Consider the following 27,868-nt stretch of genomic DNA (forward strand, 5'->3'; position numbering starts at 1 on the left):
AGTTCCCCCATAGAAGTCAATGGAAACTCAGATAATTCGTTCACACAGTGACTTCTATTGTATGCAGTACCGCATGTGGCCAGAGGTGGGGGGGGGGGGGCCGGAGACACTCAGAAACACACGGAAATACTTGGAGAGGCTCGGAAACACTTCGAGTGCATCCGATCGGCTCTGAGTGTCATCGGCGCCCCCCCCGACCCCTGGCCAAATGCGGTACTGCACACCACACAGGCTTAAATCCTGCTCGTTTTGCGAGACAACGCTCGCAAACCGAGTCAGGATTTTGAAAAAATAATAGCTCGTAATGCAAAACGCTCGTTAACCGCGTTACTCACAATCTGAGGTATTACTGTTCGTCCATTTTTTATACAAAGACTAATGAGTGTGTTTTGGCAGAGCAAGTTTTGTTCTTCTTGGATGATACTTTGGTTTTATAAGATGATCAGACTGGAAAACAAACATCGCAAACGAACAGGCATTTATTTTTTTACACTCGTAGACGTACTGAAAAGAATACATCGAATGTCAGATATACAGAATGACACGACAACATCAGAGGTATCGTCTTATGTACAGACCATTGTGTCCATCCCTCCAGGTCTATATTATGTAGAATATTTTTTTTTATTATTGACAGATTTGTAAATTTGTAGATTTTTCCCTCCCCTCTACTGTTCTTGAAATCTTCAATAGCTGAAGGAAAAAAAAATAATATTAATAATATCATTAAAATGTGGATCTGTGGGGGGACATTAGAGTGTAAGCTCCTCTAGTATAGAGACTGATGTGACTGTGTATGTGGGGAGGACATTAGAGTGTAAGCTCCTCTAGTATAGAGACTGATGTGACTGTGTATGTGGGGGGACATTAGAGTGTAAGCTCCTCTAGTATAGAGACTGATGTGACTGTGTATGTGGGGGGACATTAGAGTGTAAGCTCCTCTAGTATAGAGACTGATGTGACTGTGTATGTGGGGGGACATTAGAGTGTAAGCTCCTCTAGTATAGAGACTGATGTGACTGTGTATGTGGGGGGACATTAGAGTGTAAGCTCCTCTAGTATAGAGACTGATGTGACTGTGTATGTGGGGGGACATTAGAGTGTAAGTTCCTCTGGTACAGAGACTGATGTGACTGTGTATGTGGGGGGACATTAGAGTGTAAGCTCCTCTAGTACAGAGACTGATGTGACTGTGTATGTGGGGGGACATTAGAGTGTAAGCTCCTCTAGTATAGAGACTGATGTGACTGTGTATGTGGGGGGACATTAGAGTGTAAGCTCCTCTAGTATAGAGACTGATGTGACTGTGTATGTGGGGGGACATTAGAGTGTAAGTTCCTCTGGTACAGAGACTGATGTGACTGTGTATGTGGGGAGGACATTAGAGTGTAAGCTCCTCTAGTATAGAGACTGATGTGACTGTGTATGTGGGGGGACATTAGAGTGTAAGCTCCTCTAGTATAGAGACTGATGTGACTGTGTATGTGGGGAGGACATTAGAGTGTAAGCTCCTCTAGTATAGAGACTGATGTGACTGTGTATGTGGGGGGACATTAGAGTGTAAGCTCCTCTAGTATAGAGACTGATGTGACTGTGTATGTGGGGAGGACATTAGAGTGTAAGCTCCTCTAGTATAGAGACTGATGTGACTGTGTATGTGGGGGGACATTAGAGTGTAAGCTCCTCTAGTATAGAGACTGATGTGACTGTGTATGTGGGGGGACATTAGAGTGTAAGCTCCTCTAGTATAGAGACTGATGTGACTGTGTATGTGGGGAGGACATTAGAGTGTAAACTCCTCTAGTATAGAGACTGATGTGACTGTGTATGTGGGGAGGACATTAGAGTGTAAGCTCCTCTAGTATAGAGACTGATGTGACTGTGTATGTGGGGAGGACATTAGAGTGTAAGCTCCTCTAGTATAGAGACTGATGTGACTGTGTATGTGGGGGGACATTAGAGTGTAAGCTCCTCTAGTATAGAGACTGATGTGACTGTGTATGTGGGGGGACATTAGAGTGTAAGCTCCTCTAGTATAGAGACTGATGTGACTGTGTATGTGGGAGGACATTAGAGTGTAAGCTCCTCTAGTATAGAGACTGATGTGACTGTGTATGTGGAGGGACATTAGAGTGTAAGCTCCTCTAGTATAGAGACTGATGTGACTGTGTATGTGGGGAGGACATTAGAGTGTAAGCTCCTCTAGTATAGAGACTGATGTGACTGTGTATGTGGGGGGACATTAGAGTGTAAGCTCCTCTAGTATAGAGACTGATGTGACTGTGTATGTGGGGAGGACATTAGAGTGTAAGCTCCTCTAGTATAGAGACTGATGTGACTGTGTATGTGGGGAGGACATTAGAGTGTAAGCTCCTCTAGTATAGAGACTGATGTGACTGTGTATGTGGGGAGGACATTAGAGTGTAAGCTCCTCTGGTACAGAGACTGATGTGACTGTGTATGTGGGGAGGACATTAGAGTGTAAGCTCCTCTAGTATAGAGACTGATGTGACTGTGTATGTGGGAGGACATTAGAGTGTAAGCTCCTCTAGTATAGAGACTGATGTGACTGTGTATGTGGGGGGACATTAGAGTGTAAGCTCCTCTGGTACAGAGGCTGATGTGACTGGCTCAGTGATCTCTGTACAGCACTGCGGTATATGTCAGAGCTATATAAATGTATAATAATGTTTGACTGTGGGGAGACATTAGAGGGTAAGCTCCTCTGGTACAGAGACTGACGTGATTGGCTCAGTGATCTCTGTACAGCACTATGGTATATGTCAGAGCTATATACATTTATAATAATAAGAGTGTGTGACTGTGGGGGGGGGACATTAGAGCGTAAGCTCCTCTGGGACAGAGACTGACGTGATTGGCTCAGTGTTCTCTGTACAGCACTATGGTATATGTCAGAGCTATATAAATGTGTAATAATAATGTATGACTGTGGGGGGGGGGACATTCAAGTTCAGTAGTTCATAAGACAATCATAGTCCCTCACCCTTTGGTCTGACATGGTTACATTAATCTGCAAGCTTTCTTTTTCTTTTTTTCCTCGTGTTCCTTATCCCATTCGTTTTTTAATTTTTCTGCGACTCTGTCTATCTCGTTCTTATGTGCGATCTTGAGCACCATCTGCACCCTTTTCATGTGCTCCTCTTCCAGGGTGCGAAAGGAAGATGCCGCGTTGCCCCGGAAGTTCACCAGATCCAGTGCCTCGCTCAGGATGGACAGGAAGGTCTTGTCCTTCTCCGGGGTTTTGATGTTGTCCCCAGAAGTGTAGTTCTCCACTGGGAATATTCGCTCCATACCGAGGTCCCTAAACTGCCGTTCCAAAGTCCTAACATCTCCAGAATCTCTTTTGGTGAGGATGATGATTGGCAGAAATCCTGGAGAGGAGAAACACAACGTTTGGATCCTTAATGAAAGAATAAATGACCACAAAGGCCAATTGGACTCTAGTCATTTGGGTGACCCCACTAAGTGATTGCCTTATCTTTCAGAGGTCATTCACACCAGTCCTATCTGGCTGCATCGGGCAATGTTTCCCATTACAGTCCCAACACATAGGCAAGGCAATTTATATTGCTTCAGTTCACACCAACCTTCTGCAAAAAAAGAAAAAAAAAAAAATACATAGGACTTGTTGCACTTTCACCCAAAATTTTACCACTTGCCGACCACCTAACTGGGAATTTACATAATTACTTTGACGTTAAATACCAGGGTTATAGCTGCAGATAGATGCCATAACCCCGGTATCAGTTTTTCTCGTAGGCCGCCGGCTTTCAGATAAAAGTGGCCCCTGCAGCGGATCCACCTCGGGATCACATTTAACCGCTTCAGCCCCGGAAGATTTTACCTCCTTCCTGACCAGAGCACTTTTTGCGATTCGGCACTGCGTCGCTTTAACTGACAATTGCGCGGTCGTGCGACGTTGTACCCAAATAAAATTGACGTCCTTTTTTTCCCACAAATAGAGATTTCTTTTGGTGGTATTTGATCACCTCTGCACTTTTTATTTTTTGCACTATAAACAAAAAAAGAGCGACAATTTTGAAAAAAGCGCAATATTTTTTACTTTTTGCTATAATAAATATCCCCCCCAAAAATATAAAAAAACTATTTTTTTTCCTCAGTTTAGGCCGATATGTATTCTTCTACATATTTTTGGTATAAAAAAATCACAATAAGCGTATATTGATTGGTTTGCGCAAAAGTTGTAGCATCTACAAAATAGGGAATAGATTTATGGCATTTTTATTATTAATTTTTTTTTATTAGTAAAGGCGGCGATCTGCAATTTTTATCATGACTACGACATTATGGCAGACACATTGGACAGTTTTGACACATTTTTGGGACCATTGTCATTTATACAGCGATCAGTGTTATAAAAATGCACTGATTACTGTGTAAATGACACTGGCAGGGAAGGGGTTCACCACAAGGAGGCGATGAAGGGGTTAAGTGTGTCCTAGGGAGTGATTCTAACTGTGGGGGGAGGGGCTACCACTGACATTACAGCGATCACTGCTCCTGATGACAGGTATCAGTGATCCCTGTCATGTCACAAAGCAGAACAGGGAAATGCCTTGTTTACATAGGCACTTCCTCATTCTGTGGCTCCGTGACACAATCGCCGGGAGACTGGCGGACATCGAGTCTGCTGGTCCCACGGGCACGGTCACGCTGTACACGGCAGGTGCGCGCGTGTACCCGCTAACCTCGCCAATTAAAGGGGAGGTACAGGTATGCCCATTTTCCCCCCTGCTGCCATTGTGCTGACGTATATCGGCGTGCGGCGGTCGGCAAGTGGTTAAAGGTGGTGGGAGAAGTGCCCCTCCCTTTCTGACGATTTGCGGTGGTTCCCGGGCTTGACGTTACCAATCATTTGAATGGGCTGCTGTGCCCTGCGACACACAGGAAAAAAAGTCCCTGCACTACTTTGGAAATCGCAGCCCTCATGGGAACTGCGAGTACAGCATGATTCCCAGTGTGGGTGCGCTTTCTAGTGCAGGCGGCGTGTTATAAGGATTAATGGCACCCGCCCGTGAGTCCCATGTTTTCGCTGCGCAGGTGGTTGCAGCTGCGGGAGTTTGTGTGGGTCCCACAGCGGCACCACCCGCACAGCTGTGAACCTAGCCTTTGGGCCCTCTAACACTGATAAGTTTTCTTCCTGCGTTTTTACCTTGCAAGAAAAACGCAGGAAAAGTGTTTCCCTTTAAATCCTATGGGGACTTTTCACACCACTGTGTTCTGAAAAGTCCTGCATGCTGCATCTTTGGTGCGGTTTTGGAAACTGCGCCAAAAAACGCAGCTACCCATTGCAATGAATAGAAATTGTGGTAAAATTGTGGTAAAAATGCACCCGCAATTTGCGTTTTTGTTGGTGCATTTTTGAGTCACATGTCCATACTAAGGTATTGTTTCCTCCTCCCTGCAGCAGACTGATGACATCATCTCAATCTCAGACAAAGTTACTTGACTAGAGCTGTCAAGCTAGAATAAGTAGAATAGCATTACCTGTAAGCTTTTGAGCATTTTTAAGAAATTCTTTAATTTCCTCTTTCGCTTCACTCCCCATAGTACATTGTGCACTGAAAGTATAAAACAGAAAAAGAATTGCGATAAACAATTAGCTGCTTTATCTGTAGCATATTCACCTATAGGGGCAGGTTTCTTTGTATCATTATCACCCCTTCCTGCCCAGGCCAATTTCCAGCTTTCAGCGCTGTCACACTTTAAATGACAATTGTGCAGTCATGCGACGCTGTACCCAGATGATATGTTTATCATTTTTTTTACATAAATAGAGCTTTCCTGACAGACTCCATGGCAGCCTACTCTCCAATGCTATAGGACCCCATTCCAATAAATGAGCACTCACTGCTAGGTACTGCATTCCTTTGTTGTCCTCCTCCAATGTCCTCCTCCAATGGACCTACACACACTGTCCGCGTCCGGTTGGATGCTCCCAGGATTTTGGCATACCTTATGCGGTGCAGCTCAGAGCCCAGCCACGGGCGGGCAAGTAGCTTTGAGGCCCTAGATACCCCGGTGGTGGACGGGAGGTTGCCTCTGTATGCCTGATGGACGGACGCATCAACGGCTGGCAAGGTCTGCGACCCTCTTGGTTTTTCTCATCATCCATGGCAGCCGTATCTGTGTGTTTATTTGTTGTCTTAAAATTTCCCCAGTCTTGCGATAAGTTAAGTATCTCTGTTCAACTCCTCATAGCAGCTGGAGCGCTTGTGCGTTCCAAGCTTGCCGCGGTGCTTCCGGCATCCAGCTCCTACCAAAATGGGATTCGTCCTACCAGTGAGCGGAAGTGAGCGGAAGCAGCAGCTGCAGCTCTCCCCCAGTCCTGGTCTGCACTGGTAAATGCTTGTTGCCTGGTACCTTTCTCCATAGATAAATGCATAATTGCTGGATGTTTTTTTTTTTTTTTTAAAAAGAGGGAAAAAATCTATAATATAAAAGGGAAATGATACTCCTTTTCTCATGTTTAGTTATTTTTTGTTACTTTCAAAAAGAAAAAAAAAAGGGGGGGGGGGGCAAGATTGTTTATTCTTTTTTGCTGGTACCCTTGGCTTTTCAGGCTCTTTTGCAGACCACCCGTGTCATGACGTTTTCATCCAGAGATCATGGACAAGTCACCGCCTTTAAGTGGCCAGCCCTCACGCACAAGGTATGTGCTGGTGAAGGGAGGGGTTGAGGTACATCTCGCCTCCACCCCCATTTTCTCTCTTTCCATCCCTTCCAGATCAGACCCTCAGATTGAGGTCAAGAACGACAGAGACCTTGCCAGGCCACAACATCACTCATCGTCAAGATCCAGACAAAACTCTCTGTCTGGAACTCACCACCAGAGGAGATGCTCCCATTCCTCCTCCAGACACCCCTCCCACTGCCATAACAGCCGCTCTGATCACAGAGCCTGCTGGGGATGTGGGACACGAGTCCCGGAGGGCAAGTGCTTGTGTGACCGTTGCTATGCCCGAGCGGTTGGGGAGAAAGAGATGGAAAATCAGCATTTGGAGTCTCTTGTGAATCTCTGAAGGAGATGGATACACCCCACACGCGGAGCCAGTCCACCACTCTATCTGGCCCCCTGGCTGACGAGGCCCTTCACAGCCCTACATTACGTCGCCTGATTCTTCGGATGGCAAGTTTGAAGGTGAAGAGGATATTGGAGGTTTTGATTTGTCTCTGGTTTCACCACTAATCAAGGCAATTAAGGAGGCCCTTAAGTGGGAAGACCCGTCCACCCCCCCCCCCCAGCTAAGCAGAAAAAGTTCTTTAAGCATCTGGCGAAAGAACGCTCAAACTTTCCGCTCCTTACTGAATTAAAGGACATTATTCATGAGGAATGGAATAAGGTGGACAAGAAGACTTCCATGTCTAATAAAACCTCCAGATTATACCCCTTCAAGGCAGAAGAAGTAAAATATCTGGAACATGGTCCTCTTGTGGACACAGCTTTGATGTGTCTGGCCAAACACGTTACTCTCCCTGGAAGATTTGGTGTCCTTTAAGGATGGTCTTGAGAGAAAGATAGATCAAGACCTCAAGAGGATTCATGGGCTTGCCGGTATGGCTTGCAAACCTGCCCTGGCACTAGCAGCCAAGTCTAAGGCCATGGAAGCCTGGACAGAGAACGTAGCCTTCTTTCTCAGGGGCATTTCGGAGGAACTGGCTAGAAGTTCAGCAGCGGGGGAGCTAAAGCTGGCAGGAGTCTTCCTGTGGGAGGCATCTATCGATCTGATCCGCCTGCTGGCACAGATTATGTTTTCCTCAGTCAAACGGGCCTTATGGTTACGTCCTTGGCTCACCGACGCAGTCTCCAAGCAAGCCTGGTGTAAAATCCCCTTTGAAGGGTCCTCACTGTTTGGCAACAAGCTGGATGATGCCATAACATGGGCCACGGGAGGTAAGTCAGGCTTCCTTCCCCAGGACAGGCGTCTGCTTGGACGGAAGAAACCCCAGTACAGAAGACGCAGCCCGAAGCGCTCGAGAGAAGCACGCTCTTATGAGCCTGGCCGGGACTTCAGAAAAAATTGGAGCAGAGGGCAGGCATCCTTCTGTAAGCCCGCTAAGGGCCAGGCATCCAGTGGACATGAGCCGGCTAAGTCCTTTTGAGATTGCGCCCGCCCCTGCGGGTCGGGTGGGGGCCTGTCTGCTCCTTTTCCGGGAACGTTTGGGTGGCCTCAATCTCGGACTACTGGGTCGTCAGGACGGTGTCATCAGGACACAGATGGACTTTCTCCAGTACCCCTCCCCCCAGATTTGTTTCCACTCTATTCCCTCCTTCAGAGGAACAGAGACAGGCGTTACTGTGCCATGTGGACTTACTGAAGATTCTGGGAGCAGTGGTACATGTCCCAAAGGACGAATGGTTCCAGGGGATATACTACCGCTATACTACTAGCGGTTCTTGGCGCCCAGTCATAGACCTGACTTACCTCAACAAATTTATAAAACAAGGAAAATTCAAATTGGAGACCCTGTCAACTATTCAACAATCCATACAGCCAGGAGATTGGCTGATTTCAATCGACTTAAAGGACACCTATTTCCATGTCCCGGTGGCAAAGGAATTTCACAAATACCTCCGGTTCCAAATCGGGCAAGAACACCTACAATTCATCTGCCTCCCCTTCGGGCTGACAACTTCCCCCCAAGTCTTTTCAAAGGTTCTCTTGGCCATAGTGGCCCTTATCAGATTGAAAGGGGTACATCTTTACCATTACCTTGACGACCTCCTATTGTTATCCCAAGACAGAGAACAGTTGCTGGTCCAAAGGGAGCAGGTAATCTCTACCTTGTCCAGCTTCGGGTGGCTCCTGAACTTGGGAAAAAGCCACCTAGACCCAGTACAACCCCTGGTATACTTGGGTGCTCAGTTCGATACAGTGGAAAGCACCATCTCTCTCCCAGTAGAGAAGATTCCGGTTATTCGAGAGATAATTTCTCGGGCCCTATACGCCCCCCGTCTGAAAGCCTCTTAGTGCCTGGAAATTATCGGCGCAATTGTCTCCACGACCCCCATGGTCAAGTGGGTCCTGTGGAGGTTACGCCCTTTTCAGTCAGGGCTCCTCCAGCAATGGAAGTCAGGGGACAAGAGCCAACCTATCCACATATCTGTAATGATGAGGAACAGCCTCTTCTGGTGGCTTCAGCGCAAAAAACGTACTGAATTGCCACTCCATTGCCCCATCTCCTGGGTCACAGTCACGACCGATGCCAGCGGTACCGGTTAGGGGGCCCTCTGGAACTTTGGGCAGCCTGGTGTGCCCTCCAGTTCTTCTCTCACCTTCTGAAGGGAGAGTCAGTGTTATTAAGGATGGACAACACCACGACGGTCTCCTTTGTGAAAAGGTAAGGGGGTACTCGTGGCGCCACACTTCTTCGAGAGGTCAAACCCATCTTATCATGGGCCCAGAAGAACCTGCCTGGCATTTCGGCAGTCTTAGTCCCCGGAGTTCAGAGCACTCAGGCGGACTTGCTATCACACACTCAGTTGAACAACAATGAGTGGTCTCTTCATGTGCAGACATTCGAGTGGATTCTGTCGATGGGAGTCAATCCCGAAGTAGATCTTTTCACTTCCCCCTGCAATTTCAAGGTGAAGAAGTTTACACTCGGGACCGTTGCAGCCAGGCCTTCGGAACAGATGCCCTGACGAATCAATGGAGATTTAAGAAGGCGTATGCCTTTCCCCCGCTCCCAATCATCCTCAGGTACCTGTGGAGGCTTCAAGCGGAAGCAGTCAAGGTGGTGACAATAGCTCCTTACTGGCCGAACAGGCCTTGGTTCCCCCTCCTGATCCAGCTCAGTTTCCGGAATCCAGTGCCTCTTCCTCTCAGGCCAGACCTTCTTTCTCAAGGGACAGTCCTGCACCCTTGTCCGGCACGACTGGGACTGATGGTCTGGTTCTTGAGAGGGAGAGACTGGAATCTCTCGGGTGCGCCTCAAGAGTGATTTCCACCCTCATGAGCTCAAGAAGGACAAGCACAAATAAAGTTTATGGGAGAATCTGGACCAAATTTGTCAAATTCTCTTCTTCTATGGGCAGATCCTTCCGACATCCAGAAGTTCAGGATATTCTCAGCTTCCTTCAATCTGGCCTAGATCAACCTTTATCTATCGGCTCTCTTAGAGTTCAAGTATTAGCCTTGTCAGCCTTCTCCGGTACTTCATAGGCGGTTCATCCCTTAATTCAGCAAATCTTCCGTGGGGCGTCAAGACTCAAGCCCCAAAGAAGACCAAGATTTCCCAAGTGGGATCTTCCCCTTGTCCTCGACTTTCTGTCTGGACTCAGTACCACGGGGCCCTCCCTGCTTTCCATTAAAGACTTCTCAGCAAAAGTAGCTTTTTCAGTTGCCATCACTTCGGCTAAAAGGGTCTCTGAGATCGGGTCATCTGGTCAAGAAGAACCCTTCCTGACGTTTTTCCTGGACCAGGTAGTCCTCATCCCTATGCTGGGGTCAAACCTGAAAGTGTCTTCAGTGTTCCACGAGAACCAAGAGATTGTCTTACCTGCATTCAGGACCCTGGGGTCCGCTGAAACTCACCCTCTGGACATAGGTGAAGTCCTAAAAGAATATATACAGATTACTTCTGTCTTTAGACGTTCTGATCACCTCTTTATCCTGCACTCTGGCAGCAATAAATGGAAGAAAGCTTCAACCAGGACAATTGCGGCCTGGATCGTGCAGACCATCCAGCAAGCATATAGGGCTAAGGGCTTGGCTCCGCCAGAGGCGGTGACAGCTCACTCTTCCAGGAAATAGCAGCTTCCTGGGCGGCAACCCGACATGTGGCTCCAGACATCATTTGCAAAGCGGTCTCTTGGGCCTCTATCAATACATTCATGTCTCATCACTGCATAGAGCCTGCTTCACTGTCTTCTGTAAACTTTGGTCTGAAAATCCTATCGGTTGATAGGACAAATTAAAATTATTTTCTGTTCAAGCATACCCTCCCATGTGGTTTGGCTAGTTATTTCCCACACGCAGGCTGCCATGGAGTCTGTCAGGAAAAAGGAAAATGTATTATCAAATACTTACCGTAATTTTCCTTTCCTGATGGACTCCATGGCAGGTGGAGTTCCCACCCATCGGTCAATGAGTAGGCTAGTTACGGAACGCAGTACCTAGCAGTGAGTGCTCATTTATTGCAATGGGGTCCTATAGCATTGGAGAGGAGGCGGGGTTAACCCATACGTAGGCTGCCATGGAGTCCGTCAGGAAAGGAAAATTACGGTAAGTATTTGATGATAAATTTTCCTTTTTATTTTGGTGTTGTTTAATCACCACTGGGTTTTTACATTTTTTTCTTTTGAAAAAAAGCCCACATTTTTCTTTGTTTATGTTATAAAATTTCTGATAATAATCGTTCTTCCTAAATTTGGGCCAAAATTTATTCTGCAACATTTCTTTGGTGAAAATAACCCAAATCAGTGTATATTATTTAGTCTGTAGGAAAGTTACAGAGTCCACAAACTATGGTATATATATATGTACTGACGGCCAATCTCAATCCTTGAGGCCCTAAAATACCAGGAGTACTGATACCCACCCACCCCCACCCCCCAAATGACACCTTTTTTGAAAGTAGACAGTCCAAGATGAAGTAAGAGGCATGGTGTTTTTTTTTTTTTTTAATTTTTGGGTTTTTTGTAATTTTTTGTCATACTTTTTTGGAAAACGAAAAAAAAAAATCACAATATTTTTTTACAGACTGACACTAGTGCAGTACAGCAACATCATTAACTGTGACAGTGATCAGTATGAGTAACAGAAAAAAAAAAAAAAAAAAAAAATATATATATATATATATATATATATATATATATATATATATATATATATATATATATATATAATTAGAAATTAAATAAATAAATATTTTATTACATTTATTTTACTTTTTTTTTTTTTTTTTATATATACATTTTTTTTTTTGACCAGAGAAATATAATGTTACCACAGTAACATTGTACTACTCTGGGGAAGTGATTAGGATTTTTTTTTTTTTTTATTACACATCATGTTTGCTTATAGCAGTGAATTACATTGCTATAAAGCAAGCATTTTACTGAAGGAAACTGATTCATTCAGTCTGTTTTGTTGTCATTAGCTGTGATTGGTCAAAGCTAATCACATGGTACAGATGGGCTATGATTGGCCCTGTCTGTACCATGTGATCGGATTGACCAATAACAGCTCGCAACACATTTGTACACTTGAAAGGAAGCCATCCATTGTTTACAACTGTCATGTGACCTGCTGTGATTGGTTGCTGCGGTCACATGGTACTGGCAGTCTGCCGATACTCAGACCAATCGACGGTTGTGTCTCGTGGACACGGGCAGTGACAGATTGTGCTGCTGCGCTGTTGTTTTAGATTCTAAGAGGGGACCATGAAAAAAATACAGAAAAAAGTGTGTCCCCCCCACCCACACACAAATCCATAGCACATCCTTATCTGAGCATGCAGCCTAGCAGGCCAGGAAAGGGGGTGACAAGCATGTCCTCCTGAACCATACAAGCTGAATGGCCTCAACATGGAGGGTACCTTGCCAGGACAACCCCCTGGCAAAGCACCTTGTTTATGATGAGCATGAGGGCTTCCTGTCCCATGATGGACATCCATTGTCAATCATGAAGTCCAGCAATGCAGGTCCATGTCAATCACAATAAACAACGCCTGCCAACATGTCTGATCCTGACAAAGAGGTGCAGGCACTAGCAAAGAGTAGATGGGTGACAGTCAGGAGGGGTAGAGGGGGAAGTGCCAGAGAGGCCGATCCAGGACTGGAGCATCCCAATAAGTACGCTCCATTGAGTGACATTGGTGAAACCAGTCAGGGACCAGCACTGCTGGAGATGAGGGACTCTCCTAGCTGCCAGGGGAAGAACTCCTCCAGTGAGAGTGGGGGGGCAGCAAAGGGAAAGGAAAGACACATTCTGGTGGTAGGGGACTCAATTCTTAGAAGGACAGAGAGGGCAATCTGTAACCAAGACCTGAAGCGCCGAACAGTATGTTGTCTACCGGGCGCTCGGGTTCGGCACATCACGGATCTTGTGGACAGATTACTGGGAGGGGCTGGGGAAGACCCGGCTGTCATGGTGCACGTTGGCACCAATGACAAAGTCAGAGGCAGATGGAGTGTCCTAAAGAACGATTTTAGGGATTTAGGTGCTAAATTGAGGAAAAGGACCTCCAAGGTAGTGTTCTCAGGAATACTACCGGTACATCGAGCCACACCAGAAAGGCAGAGGGAGATTAGGGAAGTAAACAAGTGGCTGAAGAGCTGGTGTAGTAAGGAGGGGTTTGGGTTCCTGGAGGACTGGGCCGACTTCTCAGTCGGTAACCGGTACTATAGAAGGGACGGACTGCACCTAAATGAGGAGGATGCAGATCTGCTGGGAAGGAAGATGGCCAAAAAGTTAGAGGGGTTTTTAAACTAGGCGATGGGGGGGAGGGTCCAGAGACAGTGATAGCCAGCGCGGAAGATATTCCAGAGGGTAGTATTGGGGGCATTAGTGGTAGGTTAACCAAAGCACAAAAACACAAGGTGAGTATAGTAGCAAGTCCTAGTTGCAATCTTGAAACACCCAATACGAGGACAATATGCGACCGGTCTAAACTATGTGGCATGTTCACTAATGTCAGGAGCATGGCGGACAAGATGGGTGAACTAGAGATACTGTTGTACAAGGAGGATTTGGATTTTGTGGGAATTTCAGAGACTTGGTTCAACAGCTCTCATGATTGGCTGGCAAACATTCAAGGGCATACCCTATACCGCAAGGATAGAGAGGGTAAAAAGGGGGGAGGGGTAGGCCTATATATCAAGAATAATGTACAAGTGAATGTGAGAGATGACATCACTGAGGGAGCTAGGGAGGAGGTGGAATCTTTATGGGTAGAGCTCCAAAGGGATGAAGCTAAGGGGAAAAATAATACTGGGAGTATGCTATAGGCCCCCTAACCTGAGGGAGGAAGTGGAGACGGATCTCCTATCACAAATTGGATTAGCAGCAAGGATGGGAAGTGTTATCATAATGGGGGATTTTAATTATCCAGACATAGACTGGGCGGAGGGAACCGCGCATTCATTTAAGGCTCGCCAGTTCCTTAATGTCTTGCAGGACAATTTTATGGGTCAGATGGTAGACGCACCAACTAGAAATAAAACATTACTAGATCTACTGATTACCAACAATACAGACCTGATCACAGATGTGGAAATATGGGGCAATTTAGGTAACAGCGATCACAGGTCAATTAGTTTCAGTATAAATCACACAAATAGGAAACATGAAGGGAACACAAAGACACTGAATTTCAAAAGAGCCAACTTCCCTAAACTACAAACCTTGCTAAAAGGCATAAATTGGGATAAAATATTAGGAACAAAGAATACGGAGGAGAGATGGGTTTGCTTTAAGAGCATATTAAATAAGGGCATTAGCCAATGTATCCCATTGGGTAATAAATTTAAAAGAGCAAACAAAAATCCTGGATGGCTTAACTCCAATGTAAAAATGCATATAAAAGCAAAGGAGAAGGCCTTCAAAAAATACAAGGTTGAGGGCTCATCCTCAGCATTCAGACTTTATAAAGAATGCAACAAGAAATGTAAGGGTGCAATTAGGACGGCTAAGATAGAACATGAAAGACACATAACGGAGGAGAGCAAAAAAAATCCCAAGAAATTCTTTAAGTATGTAAACAGTAAAAAAGGGAGGACAGACCATATTGGCCCCATAAAGAATGAGGAAGGACATCTGGTTACAAAGGATGGGGAGATGGCAAAGGTATTGAATTTATTCTTCTCCTCAGTCTTCACGAGTGAATCGGGGGGCTTCAGTAACCAAAACTGCAGTGTTTATCCTCAGGACACAACACAGGAAGCACCTCCATGGTTAACAGAGGACAGAATTAAAATTAGACTTGAGAAATTTAACATTAATAAATCACCGGGACCAGATGGCTTGCATCCGAGGGTACTTAGGGAACTCAGTCAGGTGATTGCCAGAGTGTTGTTCCTAATTTTTACAGACAGTCTATTGACTGGAATGGTACCAGCTGATTGGAGAAAAGCCAATGTAGCACCAATATTTAAAAAGGGCCCAAAAAACATCCCTGGGAATTACAGACCAGTTAGCCTAACATCAATAGTATGTAAACTCTTGGAGGGGATGATAAGGGACTATATACAAGATTTTAGTAATAAGAATGATATCATTAGCAGTAATCAGCATGGATTCATGAAGAATCGTTCTTGCCAAACCAATCTATTACCTTCTATGAGGAGGTGAGTTGCCATCTAGATAAAGGAAGGCCCGTAGACGTGGTGTATCTGGATTTTGCAAAAGCATTTGACACAGTTCCCCATAAACGTTTACTGTACAAAATAAGGTGCGTTGGCATGGACCATAGGGTGAGTACATGGATTGAAAACTGGCTACAAGGGCGTGTTCAGAGGGTGGTGATAAATGGGGAGTACTCAGAATGGTCAGGGGTGGGTAGTGGGGTTCCCCAGGGTTCTGTGCTGGGACCAATCCTATTTAATTTGTTCATAAACGACCTGGAGGATGGAATAAACAGTTCAATCTCTGTATTTGCAGACGATACTAAGCTAAGCAGGGCAATAACTTCTCCGCAGGATGTGGAAATCTTGCAAAAAGACCTGAACAAATTAATGGGGTGGGCGACTACATGGCAAATGAGGTTCAATGTAGAAAAATGCAAAATAATGCATTTGGGTGGCAAAAATATGAATGCAATCTATACACTGGGGGGAGAACCTCTGGAGGAATCTAGGATGGAAAAGGACCTGGGGGTCCTAGTAGATGATAGGCTCAGCAATGGCATGCAATGCCAAGCTGCTGCTAATAAAGCAAACAGAATATTGGCATGCATTAAAAGGGGGATCAACTCCAGAGATAAAACGATAATTCTCCCGCTCTACAAGACTCTGGTCCGGCCGCACCTGGAGTATGCTGTCCAGTTCTGGGCACCGGTCCTCAGGAGGGATGTACTGGAAATGGAGCGAGTACAAAGAAGGGCAACAAAGCTAATAAAGGGTCTGGAGGATCTCAGTTATGAGGAAAGGTTGCGAGCACTGAACTTATTCTCTCTGGAGAAGAGACGCTTGAGAGGGGATATGATTTCAATTTACAAATACTGTACTGGTGACCCCACAATAGGGATAAAACTTTTTCGCAGAAGAGAGTTTAATAAGACTCGTGGCCACTCATTACAATTAGAAGAAAAAAGGTTTAACCTTAAACTACGTAGAGGGTTCTTTACTGTAATGCCCCGTACACACGGTCGGATTTTCCGATGGAAAATGTCCGATCGGAGCGTGTTGTCGGAAATTCCGACCGTGTGTGGGCTCCATCGGACATTTTCCATCGGATTTTCCGACACACAAAGTTGGAGAGCAGGAGATAAAATTTTCCGACAACAAAATCCGTTGTCGGAAATTCCGATCGTGTGTACACAAATCCGACGGACAAAGTGCCACGCATGCTCAGAATAAATAAAGAGATGAAAGCTATTGGCCACTGCCCCGTTTATAGTCCCGACGTACGTGTTTTACGTCACCGCGTTTAGAACGATCGGATTTTCCGACAACTTTGTGCGACCGTGTGTAGACAAAACAAGTTTGAGCCAACATCCGTCGGAAAAAATCCTAGGATTTTGTTGTCGGAATGTCCGAACAAAGTCCGACCGTGTGTACGCCCTAGTAGAGCGGCAAGGATGTGGAATTCCCTTCCACAGGCGGTGGTCTCAGCGGGGAGCATTGATAGCTTCAAGAAACTATTAGATAATCACCTGAATGACCGCAATATACAGGGATATGTAATGTAATACTGACACATAATCACACACATAGGTTGGACTTGATGGACTTGCGTCTTTTTTCAACCTCACCTACTATGTAACTATGTAACTACTATGTAACTATGACAACCACCCCCCTGTAAATGACAGATCTGGCGAATGAAAACTGATACAAAGGGGTGGAGTCTCCTGGGTGACATCATTAACAAAATGTGGACATTACCATATTGGGTCAATAATTGCATGAGAATTTCTATTTTTTTTTTTTTTTCTTACTTCCCCTTGGTATCCATACCAGACCCTCATCAATGACAAAAGTCTGGAATGTGCTTTTAAAGGGCACCTCATACTGTTTTTTTTCTAGGATAAGAGTCTGGTATAGATGAAGGGAGTTTCTATCCACTTTGTTTACAAAAAGAAGTAAACATCTGGGAGCTGTTATTTGCCGCCAGTTTAAACCGTTCCCACTGAGCGTATACATATACACTATATTATTAATACGATATTACTGCCTTTACAAACATGACCTTTAATGGCATCCCAGTCTTAGTCTGGAGGGTTCAATGTTGAGTTGGCCCATTTGCAGCTATAACAGCTTCAACTCTTCTGGGAAGGCTGTCCACAAGGTTTAGGAGTGTGTCTATGGGAATGTTTGACCATTCTTCCAGAAGAGCATTTGTGAGGTCAGGCACTGATGTTGTAAAAGAAGGCCTGGTTCACAGTCTCTGCTCTAATTCATTGCAAAGGTGTTCTATTGGGTTGCGATCAGGACAGGCAGGCCAGTCAAGTTCCTCCACCCCAAACTCACTCATCCATGTCTTTCTGGACCTTGCTTTGTGCACTGGTCCAAATCATTTGGTGGAGGGGGGTTATGGTGTGGGGGTTGTTAAGGCGTCAGCATAACAAGGCATTTTGGACAATTTCATGCTCCCAACTTTGTGGGAACAGTTTGGGGATGGCCCCTTCCTGTTCCAACATGACTGCGCACCAGTGCACAAAGCAAGGTCCATAAAGACATGGATGAGCATGTTTGGGGTGGAGAAACTTGACTGGCCTGCACAGAGTCCTGACCTCAACCCGATTGAACATCTTTGGGATGAATTTGAGTGGAGACTGTGAACCAGGCCTTCTCATCCAACATCAGTGCCTAACCTCACAAATGCACTTCTGGAAGAATGGTCAAACATTCCCATAGACACACTCCTAAACCTTGTGGACAGCCTTCCCAGAAGAGCTGAAGCTGCCTCCTGTCTTTATTTATTTTTGACACTTTTTTTGATGAATGAGTAAGGGGGTACATTGTACCCCATACTCATTATCATAGGGGGGGTCCGGGATCTGGAGGCCACCTTGTTAAAGGGAGCTTCCAAATCCCGATAAGCCCCCCCACTCGCAAACCCCCACAACCATTGCCCAGGGTTGTTGCGAAGAGGCCCTTCTCCCCATCAACATGGGGACAAGGTGCTTCCCCTGCCTCAAAGCACCCCTCCATGTTGAGGGCACGTGGCCTGGTATGGTTTAGGAGGGGGGCACTCACTCTTTCCCCCTTTTCCTTACCTGCCAAGCTGCATGTTCAGATATAGGGTCTGGTATGGATTTTGAGGGGGACATCACACAATTTTTTAAAAAAATGTTGGCGTGGGGTTCCCCTTAAAATTTATATGAGACCCAAAGGGCCTGGTATGCAAGTGCGGGGGCCCACATCGTTTTTTTTTGTTTTTTAATTTTTTTTATTGCCGGCAATAACTTGCAGCTGCGATAATCAATTGAAATGCCATTTTTTTCTTTATAAATGTCAGTTTTGCTGCAGCAGGTTCTATACATGGTACAGATGTGCCACTTTACCAGCAGACTAAGAGGACCCCCCAGGCACAATATATTTTAAGGAATTTTTCATTTTTATTGTTTCACTTTAAGCATCATTAAAATCACTGCTCCTGTAAAAATGATCTTTTTTTAAAGTTTTTTGCATTGATACATGTCCCCCAGGGCAGTATCTGGACCCTCATACTCTTTTTATGGCCAATAACTTGAATATAAGCCTTCAAAATGGGGACTTTTGATTTTTTTATGTTCGGTCCCCATAGACTTTAACAGAGTTTGCGGCTCGTGTCCGAACTTTTTCGCTGATCAGGACTTCTGGTACGAACTGAACGGGGGGGGGTGTTTGGCACAACACTAGTTGTGAAAAATGTGGGTCACATACGTGTCAGCATCAAATATATAGTGGTGTTGACATTTACTTGAGTGCCAATATTTTCCAGCCAAGAGCGTGGACCTTATTCCTGTACACACAGAGAAGGGTTCATGGAAGTTGAGGGAGGAAGTCGGACAAAGGCTCTTTTAGATTTATTTCTCTTCCCTCAAATTTCTCCCATGAACATAAAAACAGGTTATTTCCCAAAGTGTTAAGTGGAATCTTCTCTGGACAATGGTGACATTCTGATGAGTAGGAGCCCAAAGAAGCTAACCACAAATAATGATAGAAGGTCACCTGTAGATGAATACTGGCAGTAGAAGGTCATTGGAGTTAAGTTTGACTGCAGTTATTGCTTCCATTCGCTCATTGTAAGAAGTTGGCCAAACCACCTCTTCATCCAGAGGCTGCAAGTTTCCTGCAAATATATGGAAAATTATCACACATTCTAAATGTTTTTAGACTGACAAGGAAATACTCAACTAGGGTCATACAGGATCATATTTATTAATCTGTATAAAGTGTAACCTGTGTTACCCCTGAGCCACAGATCACTTCCAAATGTTTGTGCTCTGACTCCCATATTTCAGTGAAGGTTTGTATCTAATGTGTGGCTCTACAACAAACACATTGGCTCTCACTGCTGTCAATCAAATCCTGTGAGGAGAGAGCGGGGTGGCGCGGTGAGCCATGCTCTGTGTGTCTTATAGAAACACAGACCGGGTGGCTCAGGAGCGAGCACTCACAAGTGCCCCCATTGCAAGCCGCTTGCGAAGGGGGCACTGAGCAGGGGGGAGGACCCTGGAACACCAGATGGGGACCCACGTAGAGGAGTCTGCTTTGGGCGCCTTGAGGACTGGAGTTGAGAAACACTGGATTAGGTTATAGGTTAAGACCAAGTGTTTGGGTTTGGGGGTTATGGTGATGGTATGGTTGAGTTGGGTTAGTTTGGTGTCAGAATAAGAGGTAGGGACAGGATAAAGATCAGGCCTATTATTCCCCACACAAGAGAAGGGTAACAAGTGATTCTGCGCTGCCAAAAAAGAGGAATAAGCAGCTAACACGACCAATATGATATAGGCATATAATAGTAAAACAGAAAATATGTGTAGCGCTAAAAGTTCAACATAAAAACAATGTCCAACCAATGTTGAAAGGTATCGGGAAAAAACCTAAAAGAAAAGTCCTCCATGCATATAAGACTCATAAAATGGTCGATGAAATCACAGTGACTTTGTGTGAGGAACATATCAAATATGTGACATCTGGAGTGAACACAGAAGAAACACACCACCACCAACAATAGGGAGGCTTACCAGAACACGTAGACCCAAGAGGGCGTACGCCCAACTGGGTCAAATCAGGCTTGGGTGGTGGGTGATGGTAGATGTTCCAGAAGAGTAGTAAGGATGAAAGTCCAAGAGCAGACCGGATGCTAGTGGGTCCCTCCTCATATTAACCTTTATGAGTTTAATTTGGCCAAACCAAATATTGATAATATTGCAGCCCACATTGCAGTTCAATCCCTTCAAAACAAGTAATGACCACCTGGTGTAGAATCAAGGTCAGCCTCGCATCAGAGCACACTCATCCCCTGGATGTCCCGAGCTGTCTCTGCAGAGGTCGGTGGATTCCGGGATCAGATCAGCACCGTTTGTTATCCACATGCAAGTGATGCAGCTGCAAGAAGCACAGAGCCTTGCTCGGCTCACTTGCATGTGGATAACAAACGGTGCTGATCTGATCCCGGAATCCACCGACCTCTGCAGAAACAGCTCGGGGCTGCAATATTATCAATATTTGGTTTGACCAAATTAACCACATAAAGGTTAATATGAGGAGGGACCCATCTGGTCTGCTCTTGGACTTTCATCCTTACTACTCTTCTGGAACATCTACCATCACCCACCACCCAAGCCTGATTTGACCCAGTTGGGCGTACGCCCTCTTGGGTCTACGTGTTCTGGTAAGCCTCCCTATTGTTTGTGGTGGTGTGTTTCTTCTGTGTTCACTCCAGATGTCACATATTTGATATGTTCCTCACACGAAGTCACTGAAATTTTATCAACCATTTTACGAGTCTTATATGCATGGAGGACTTTTCTTTTAGGTTTTTTCCCGATACCATTCAACATTGGTTGGACATTGTTTTTATGTTGAACTTTTAGCGCTAAACATATTTTCTGTTTTACTATTATATGCCTATATCATATTGGTCGTGTTAGCTGCTTATTCCTCTTTTTTGGCAGCGCAGAATCACTTGTTACCCTTCTCTTGTGTGGGGAATAATAGGCCTGATCTTTATCCTGTCCCTACCTCTTATTCTGACACCAAACTAACCCAACTCAACCATACCATCACCATAACCCCCAAACCCAAACACTTGGTCTTAACCTATAACCTAATCCAGTGTTTCTCAACTCCAGTCCTCAAGGCGCCCCAACAGGTCATGTTTTCAGGCCTTCCATTATTTTGCACAGGTGATTTGATCACTTTCACTGCCTTAGTAATTACCACAGCCGTTTCATCTGAGGGAAATCCTGAAAACTTGACCTGTTGGGGCGCCTTGAGGACTGGAGTTGAGAACACTGACCTAAACCTTAAAATATGCCCTTGCATTAAACCAACCCCAACCCTATCTTTAACCACTTGCTTACCGGGCACTTAAACCCCCTTCCTGCCAAGACCAATTTTCAGCATTCGTCACTGTCGCACTTTGAGTGACAATTGCGCGGTCATGCTGCACTGTACCCATATGACTTTTTTTTCACATAATTTGAGCTTTCTTTTGGTGGTATTTAATCACTACTGGGGTTTTTATTTTTTGCTAAACAAACAAAAAAAGACAGATGGGCATTGATAGGTGGCACTAAGGGGCACTGATGAAGCGGTACTGGTGGGCACTGATGAGGCAGCACTGATAGGTGGCACTGGTGATCACTGATAAGTGGCACTGATGATGAGGCACTGATTGGCAGCACTGGTTGGCATTGATAGGTGGCACTGGTGGGCACTGGTAGGTGGCAGTGGTGGGCACTGCATAGCAGCAGTGGGTCTGGAGTATGTGGGACCGATGTCCGGTTTACTCCAGACGGTAAGTTTTTTTTCCGCTTTTCTCATGCTGAAAAAAAAGCAGATTACCGTCTTCTGTTTACATCACGTGATCGGCTGTCATTGACTGACAGCTGATTACATGATAAGGGGCCGGGACTCGCTGATCACAGAGCGTGCAGCCCACAGGGGACACGCAGGCAGGTCATGCACAGGAGGATGTACATGGACGCCCTCCCGGCAATTTAGGCCTGCGCTGTAGCCGTCTTTCGACTATAGACCCTAAACCCTAAGACTTGACCTTAATCCTTCATCTCAGTCGTTCAATCAGCCCCTAAATTTGACCCTAACTCTAATCCAACTCAGCTGTCTCCCTACCCTCCTCTAAGACTAACTCAAGTGTAACCCTTTAGCCTTACCTTGTGCCATAAATCTTAGCCTAACTCTTGGGATATGGTACATCGATTTTCAGCACCAGAAGCCCTTAGCAAATTTTTAGCATGGGGAAAGTAGAGTGGTTGTAAACCCTTACATATACCCAAGGAAGTGACTGGCCTTAGGTGATACACAGAGATGAAACAAATCCATCCTAAGTTGTACCTGTTTATCTACAGTACAGTCTAATTTCCCCTACATCCATTCAATGTGCTGAATTTATAAAGCTTGTCGGAGAATTTAGAAAAAAGTGGGTGGAGAGTTGAAATTACAATCTGCAGAACTTGGTGAGGAGAGCTCTGTTCCTGTGTGCTGTGTGAATAGACACACCCCTCTTCACACAGCACACAGGAACAGAGCTGAGGCTGTCAGTCAACTGGAGATCCCTCCCCTTGGAGGAGGCAGCAGACAGAAGTGACACTCATGCCACGTACACACGAGCGGAATGTCCGATAGAAAAAGTCCGACAGAGTCTTTTCATCATATAATCAGGTCGTGTGTAGGCCTCATCAGACCTTCTTTTTCGACAATTCTGATGGACCTAGAAATAAAACATGTCCTAAATCTTTCAGACGGAACCCATTCCTATCGGGAAAACTGCTCGTCTGTATGCCTTATGCTGTTCCGACGGACCAAAAACGACGCATGCTCTGAAGCAACTACGAGACGTAAGCAACTACAAGACGTATTGACTACTGGCTATTGAACGTCCTTTTTCTAGTCCCGTCGAACGTGTTGTACGTCACCGCGTTCTGGACGTTCGGACTTTGGTCAGACTTTGGTTAGACCGTGTGTAGGCAAGACCGCTTGAATGGAATTCCATCGGAGTTCCGTCGGAAAAACCTTCGGAGTTTAGTCCGCCGGCAAAACCGGTCATGTGTACGCAGCATTAGTCCTCTTGATTGGGAAAAGTACACATTATCTAGGCATATGCTTTGTTCGCATTTAGTGTCAGAGGTTTACAACCACTTTAAAGTGCATGGAATAATGACCCTAACCTATAACCTAGCCCTAACATTTTTTGCCCTAATCCTGAACCATAATCCCACCGTACCACTAAATGGTTAGCACTTTTGTCTTGCATTTTCTGAATCCTGTGCTCAGATCCTTCTTGAGACACGCCAAATTGAGTTTGTATGTTCTTCCCATGTTTGTGTAGATTTTTTTTTTTCTACTAAAATACAAAAATATACTGCCGTGGTAAGTGGCTTTCTAATGCCGCGTACACACGATCTGACTTTCCACCAAGAAAACCGTGGATTTTATTTCGAAGGTTGTTGACTCAAACTTGTCTTGCATACACACGGTCACACAAATGTTGGCGAAAAATTCTGAACGTCAAGAACGCGGTGACGTACAAGACGTACGACAAGCCGAGAAAAAGAAAGTTCAATAGCCAGTGCGGCTACTTCTGCTTGATTCCGAGCATGCGTGAACTTTTGTGCGACGGACTTGTGTACACACAATCTGACTTTCCGACAACAAAGTTAAGTTGGCTGAAAATTTGAGAGCCTGCTCTCAAACATTTGTGGGCGGAAATTCCGACAGAAAATGTTTGATAGAGCATACACACGGTCGGACTTTCCAACAACAAGCTCACATCCAACATTTCCCATCAGAAAGTCTGACCGTGAGTATGCGGCATTAAACTGCCCTAGTTGTAGACAAATTAGATTTTGAGCTTATTTGAGCAACAGGGCCTGATGCGAACAGTTCTATGCCCTTTCTAAAGTTCTATGGATAATGCTGGCACTCTTTAATATGCAATAAAACAAAACCATTCCAAAATATTGGAGCAGCAGTGGGAAGTTTAAAATGTAAGCCCCTCTAGGAAGGTCTCGTGTAATGGTTTGATGATCTTTGCTCAATGTTGGCACTAGAATTTGGACAATTATTAGACATATGTAATAAAAAAAGAACACTGACCAAGCTGAGTATAAATTTCCTCCTTCTCACAGTTGTCTGCTTTTCCAAACCCTCGATTGTCCACCAGGGTGATGACGTCAGTCAGGGGGTACGATTTTCTTTGCCGGGTGTGCCCCCCGTGGCTTCCGGTGGCTGACGCCTCAGATGCCTTGACCTCAAACCTGCCACCAAGCAAGGCATATCTCAAGGAATTGATGAAGGATGATTTTCCATGACCAGTGTGACCACAGACCTGGAGCAAGATCCGATTGTAACCCAACTTTTCCATCTCAGAGCTTTCAAGTTTGTAGCTGAGGACCTTCTCTTTCAGGTTCGCCAAATCCCCCATCTCTGCTGACTGAGAGCAAAAATTATTAAGACAAGAAAAAGGGAAAAAGAATTAAAAGGAACCCATCACAAAACAAAGATCCCACCTAAATACTCTCAAATGAAACTTGCCAATGTCCAGATTCCAGGTCTAGGTGAAACCTAATCGATTTAGTATCAGTGTAAGTGTAGTCCCTGGATCAGATTTGGTACATGGACTGAAGATGGATAATACCTGCTCGTCCCGATGAAACTTTTGAGATATGTATCTTGTTTCAAATGTGATATCTATCTAATTTTTATGGCAGAGAGTTATCACAGCTCTAGGAGCATTTGGCAGACAAGAGGTAAATCTTTCTTGGTTCGGAGGTGGTCGGTGCTGGCTATTGCTAATAGCGATAAGACAGAAATGAATACCGGACAGCCGCACTCGTAGGTTTGCCTTGTTTATTTAGAAGATTCACATCAAATTCAAAGTAACAGCAGTATATATATATATTATTACATCAATAGCTTCCCTTATTTATATTAAATTCTTTATTCACACATTCATATGCACTTTTTATTACTCATTTGATATATATATTTTTTATATTAAATAATTTCCTTTTTTCTTTTTTACATATATATATATATATATATATATATATATATATATATATATTTTTTACCTTCCCATACCAGTACATTTTTACACTTTTTTTCTTTTTCTTTTTTGTATATATACTATTTGTATTACTCACATATCCATTTCTATTACTATTTCAATCACAATCGATCATGTGAAATCGCTTAGTTTGTTTTCACTAAGGGGTGTTGCCCATGATGGCCAATCACGGATCTCTCCTGCACCTGTGCTTATTAAGATTTTGAACCATCTCTTAATCACCTAGCCACATGCGTTTAACATCAAGAAATAGTATTTATTCGATTTCCTATTGTGTGATTGTCAGCTATGAGTAAGCACTAACGTTAGTGTGAAATGTCAGCTCTTTTCCTGTCTGCTGTTACTTTGAATTTGATGTGAACCTTCTAAATAAACAAGGCAAACCTACGAGTGCGGCTGTCCGGTAATCTTTATGGCACTCAGCGTAAATTATCTGCATAGGACTTTTTAGTGATTTTTCAAAGTCGCATCAGGTTCCAAATGTGATATCTATTTAACATTTGTGGCACTTAGCGCGGTATATTTATTTTTATTATTAGTATAATTTTGCACTTGCAAAGTCTTATTCACTGCAGCTGTTAATTTATATGGTATCACTTATTCATACCAATAGTTAGATTCTTTTGGCGCTTTGGATTTTATTATTTTTATGTATCTTGTTTTGTAGCTGCTTGCAGTAAAAACTCCAGTTAAAAAAAAGCATAAAGTTGCTACAGTGAGCATTATGTGCCCCGTCAAGAGAGCCAGCTAGTGTAGGTGGGGTGTAGTGTGTGTGGCGCCAATAATTCACACAGTTGGGTGCAATATAAAACATGTATTGAAGTAATGTAGCAACAATTCACAACAAACCTGGTGGAAAAGCTACCCAGCTGGAGGCACTCATGGTTTCCAGAAAAGTGAAAGCAGCAGATCCCAGCTGTGTCTGTTGAGAGGGGGCTGAATGCAGCCTGGCTGCCTCGTGGCTGAGAAGGTGTCCAGAAGAGTTGCGACCCTACGCTTTTCGTCCTTATCAGGAACCATCCCCTAATGCTAGTGCTGCCCCTAACAAGCGGGATACCTGTCCCTACTCTACCAACTTGCAAAATGCACACCAAACCTGGGAGCCAGGATCTTAAAAAGGCTCTGCCTGACCCAAGATGGCCACCAGAGTCACGTGGGGCTGCAGCATCCAATCGGTTTGTTTTCCCAGTGACCCAGGAAACCAAAGAGGAACCATGTTCCTCCTGACTTTCTCTCCAACTGCCATGCCACTGCAGAATAGCACCACCTGCAGTGAAGAAAGTAGACTGCACCTGGCTACACGTGCTTGCGCTAAAATCTGGACATTATTATATCTTATAATCCTATATTACTACATCTGTGCTGTGCAGGCCAACTTACTGGACGGTGACCCTTCAAGTGGATAGTATAAGGGTCAGAGGTTTTCTTAAGCCCTTTGTACTACCTGACCTCAAACACAACTAACAACTCCTGATAAAGCACAGGAGCAACACTGACACTGATCATAAGGTCATACTAGAAAGACCCATCTCCTTAGAACTTAGTTTTAGCAAGTATACTTGAATGACTTTTCTATACATGCACAGAATTCTCGCAACCTATGTATCTTACCTGAACAGAACTGTTTTTTTTTATCCTGTTTTATTTTAAAGTTTTGAGGAACTCTAAAAAAAAAAAAAAAAGGGGTGTTGACACCAACAAGTTCACAGTGGCCGACATTGACCACACCAGCTTTTTCGCCAGTCCAGGACCCAATATACACATACCAGTCTCAGGTCATAGAATATTTTATTCTAGAAGAAGTGTTTAAGCTTTAGAAGTTGCTCCCCAGACTTCTGGGCAACCCTTCTCCAGGACCCAGGAATCATTTGGCCTTTAGTATAGGATGGCAAAAAAAAGGCTGCCAACAGCATTTAACAAAATGAGGGTAATTTCTAAAGTAACTAGACAGGAAACCGTGGTTCTACTCTTCACACGCAAGTAAACTGTCACCATACAGCTATGTACTGTAGTAGACTAGTTGGTCTCCATCGTTTTTCTAACAGAACACGCAGAAGTACATTTAAAAGTCTCCAAAACATTAATTAAATATATAACATGGTATACCCTTTTATCTCTAGTTTTCCTACTTGTGTATTAGAATTTATTTTCTGCTTCTTCAAAATCAGAAGGTGCCTGCATGTCATCATTCCTGTCCCAAATCCCAAAACAATTTTGTTTTTTGTTTGAGGTAAGGGAGCAAAACCAGGCACATGACTCTAAAAATCATGCTGTTCCATATTTTTCCTCTCCTAAAGCTCACTTACCGCTTGTGCCACGATTGAGGTCCTTGGTATAAAACAAGCTGGTTCTGCTTCTGCTTTCAGAAAATTGTTTATTACAACGGAAGCAAAATAATGCTTCCTGTATTCACCCAT

At 44.5% G+C, this 27,868-nt stretch overlaps 1 protein-coding gene across 1 annotated transcript; it reads right to left on the reverse strand.

The window, feature by feature from the left end:
- Nucleotides 1–461: 461 nt before the first annotated feature.
- On the reverse strand, nucleotides 462–27,868 carry LOC141147871 (uncharacterized). Its single transcript, XM_073635038.1, has 6 exons — nucleotides 27,758–27,868; nucleotides 24,479–24,815; nucleotides 19,364–19,484; nucleotides 5,530–5,603; nucleotides 3,005–3,392; nucleotides 462–693 (listed from the first exon to the last, which is right to left on the reverse strand). Exons 1-5 carry the CDS (start codon nucleotides 27,866–27,868, stop codon nucleotides 3,022–3,024), a joined length of 1,014 nt encoding a protein of 337 aa, XP_073491139.1. The 3' UTR covers nucleotides 462–693; nucleotides 3,005–3,021.

This window comes from Aquarana catesbeiana, linkage group LG06 (assembly GCF_042186555.1).
Source record: "Aquarana catesbeiana isolate 2022-GZ linkage group LG06, ASM4218655v1, whole genome shotgun sequence".
NCBI classification, from domain to species: domain Eukaryota; kingdom Metazoa; phylum Chordata; class Amphibia; order Anura; family Ranidae; genus Aquarana; species Aquarana catesbeiana.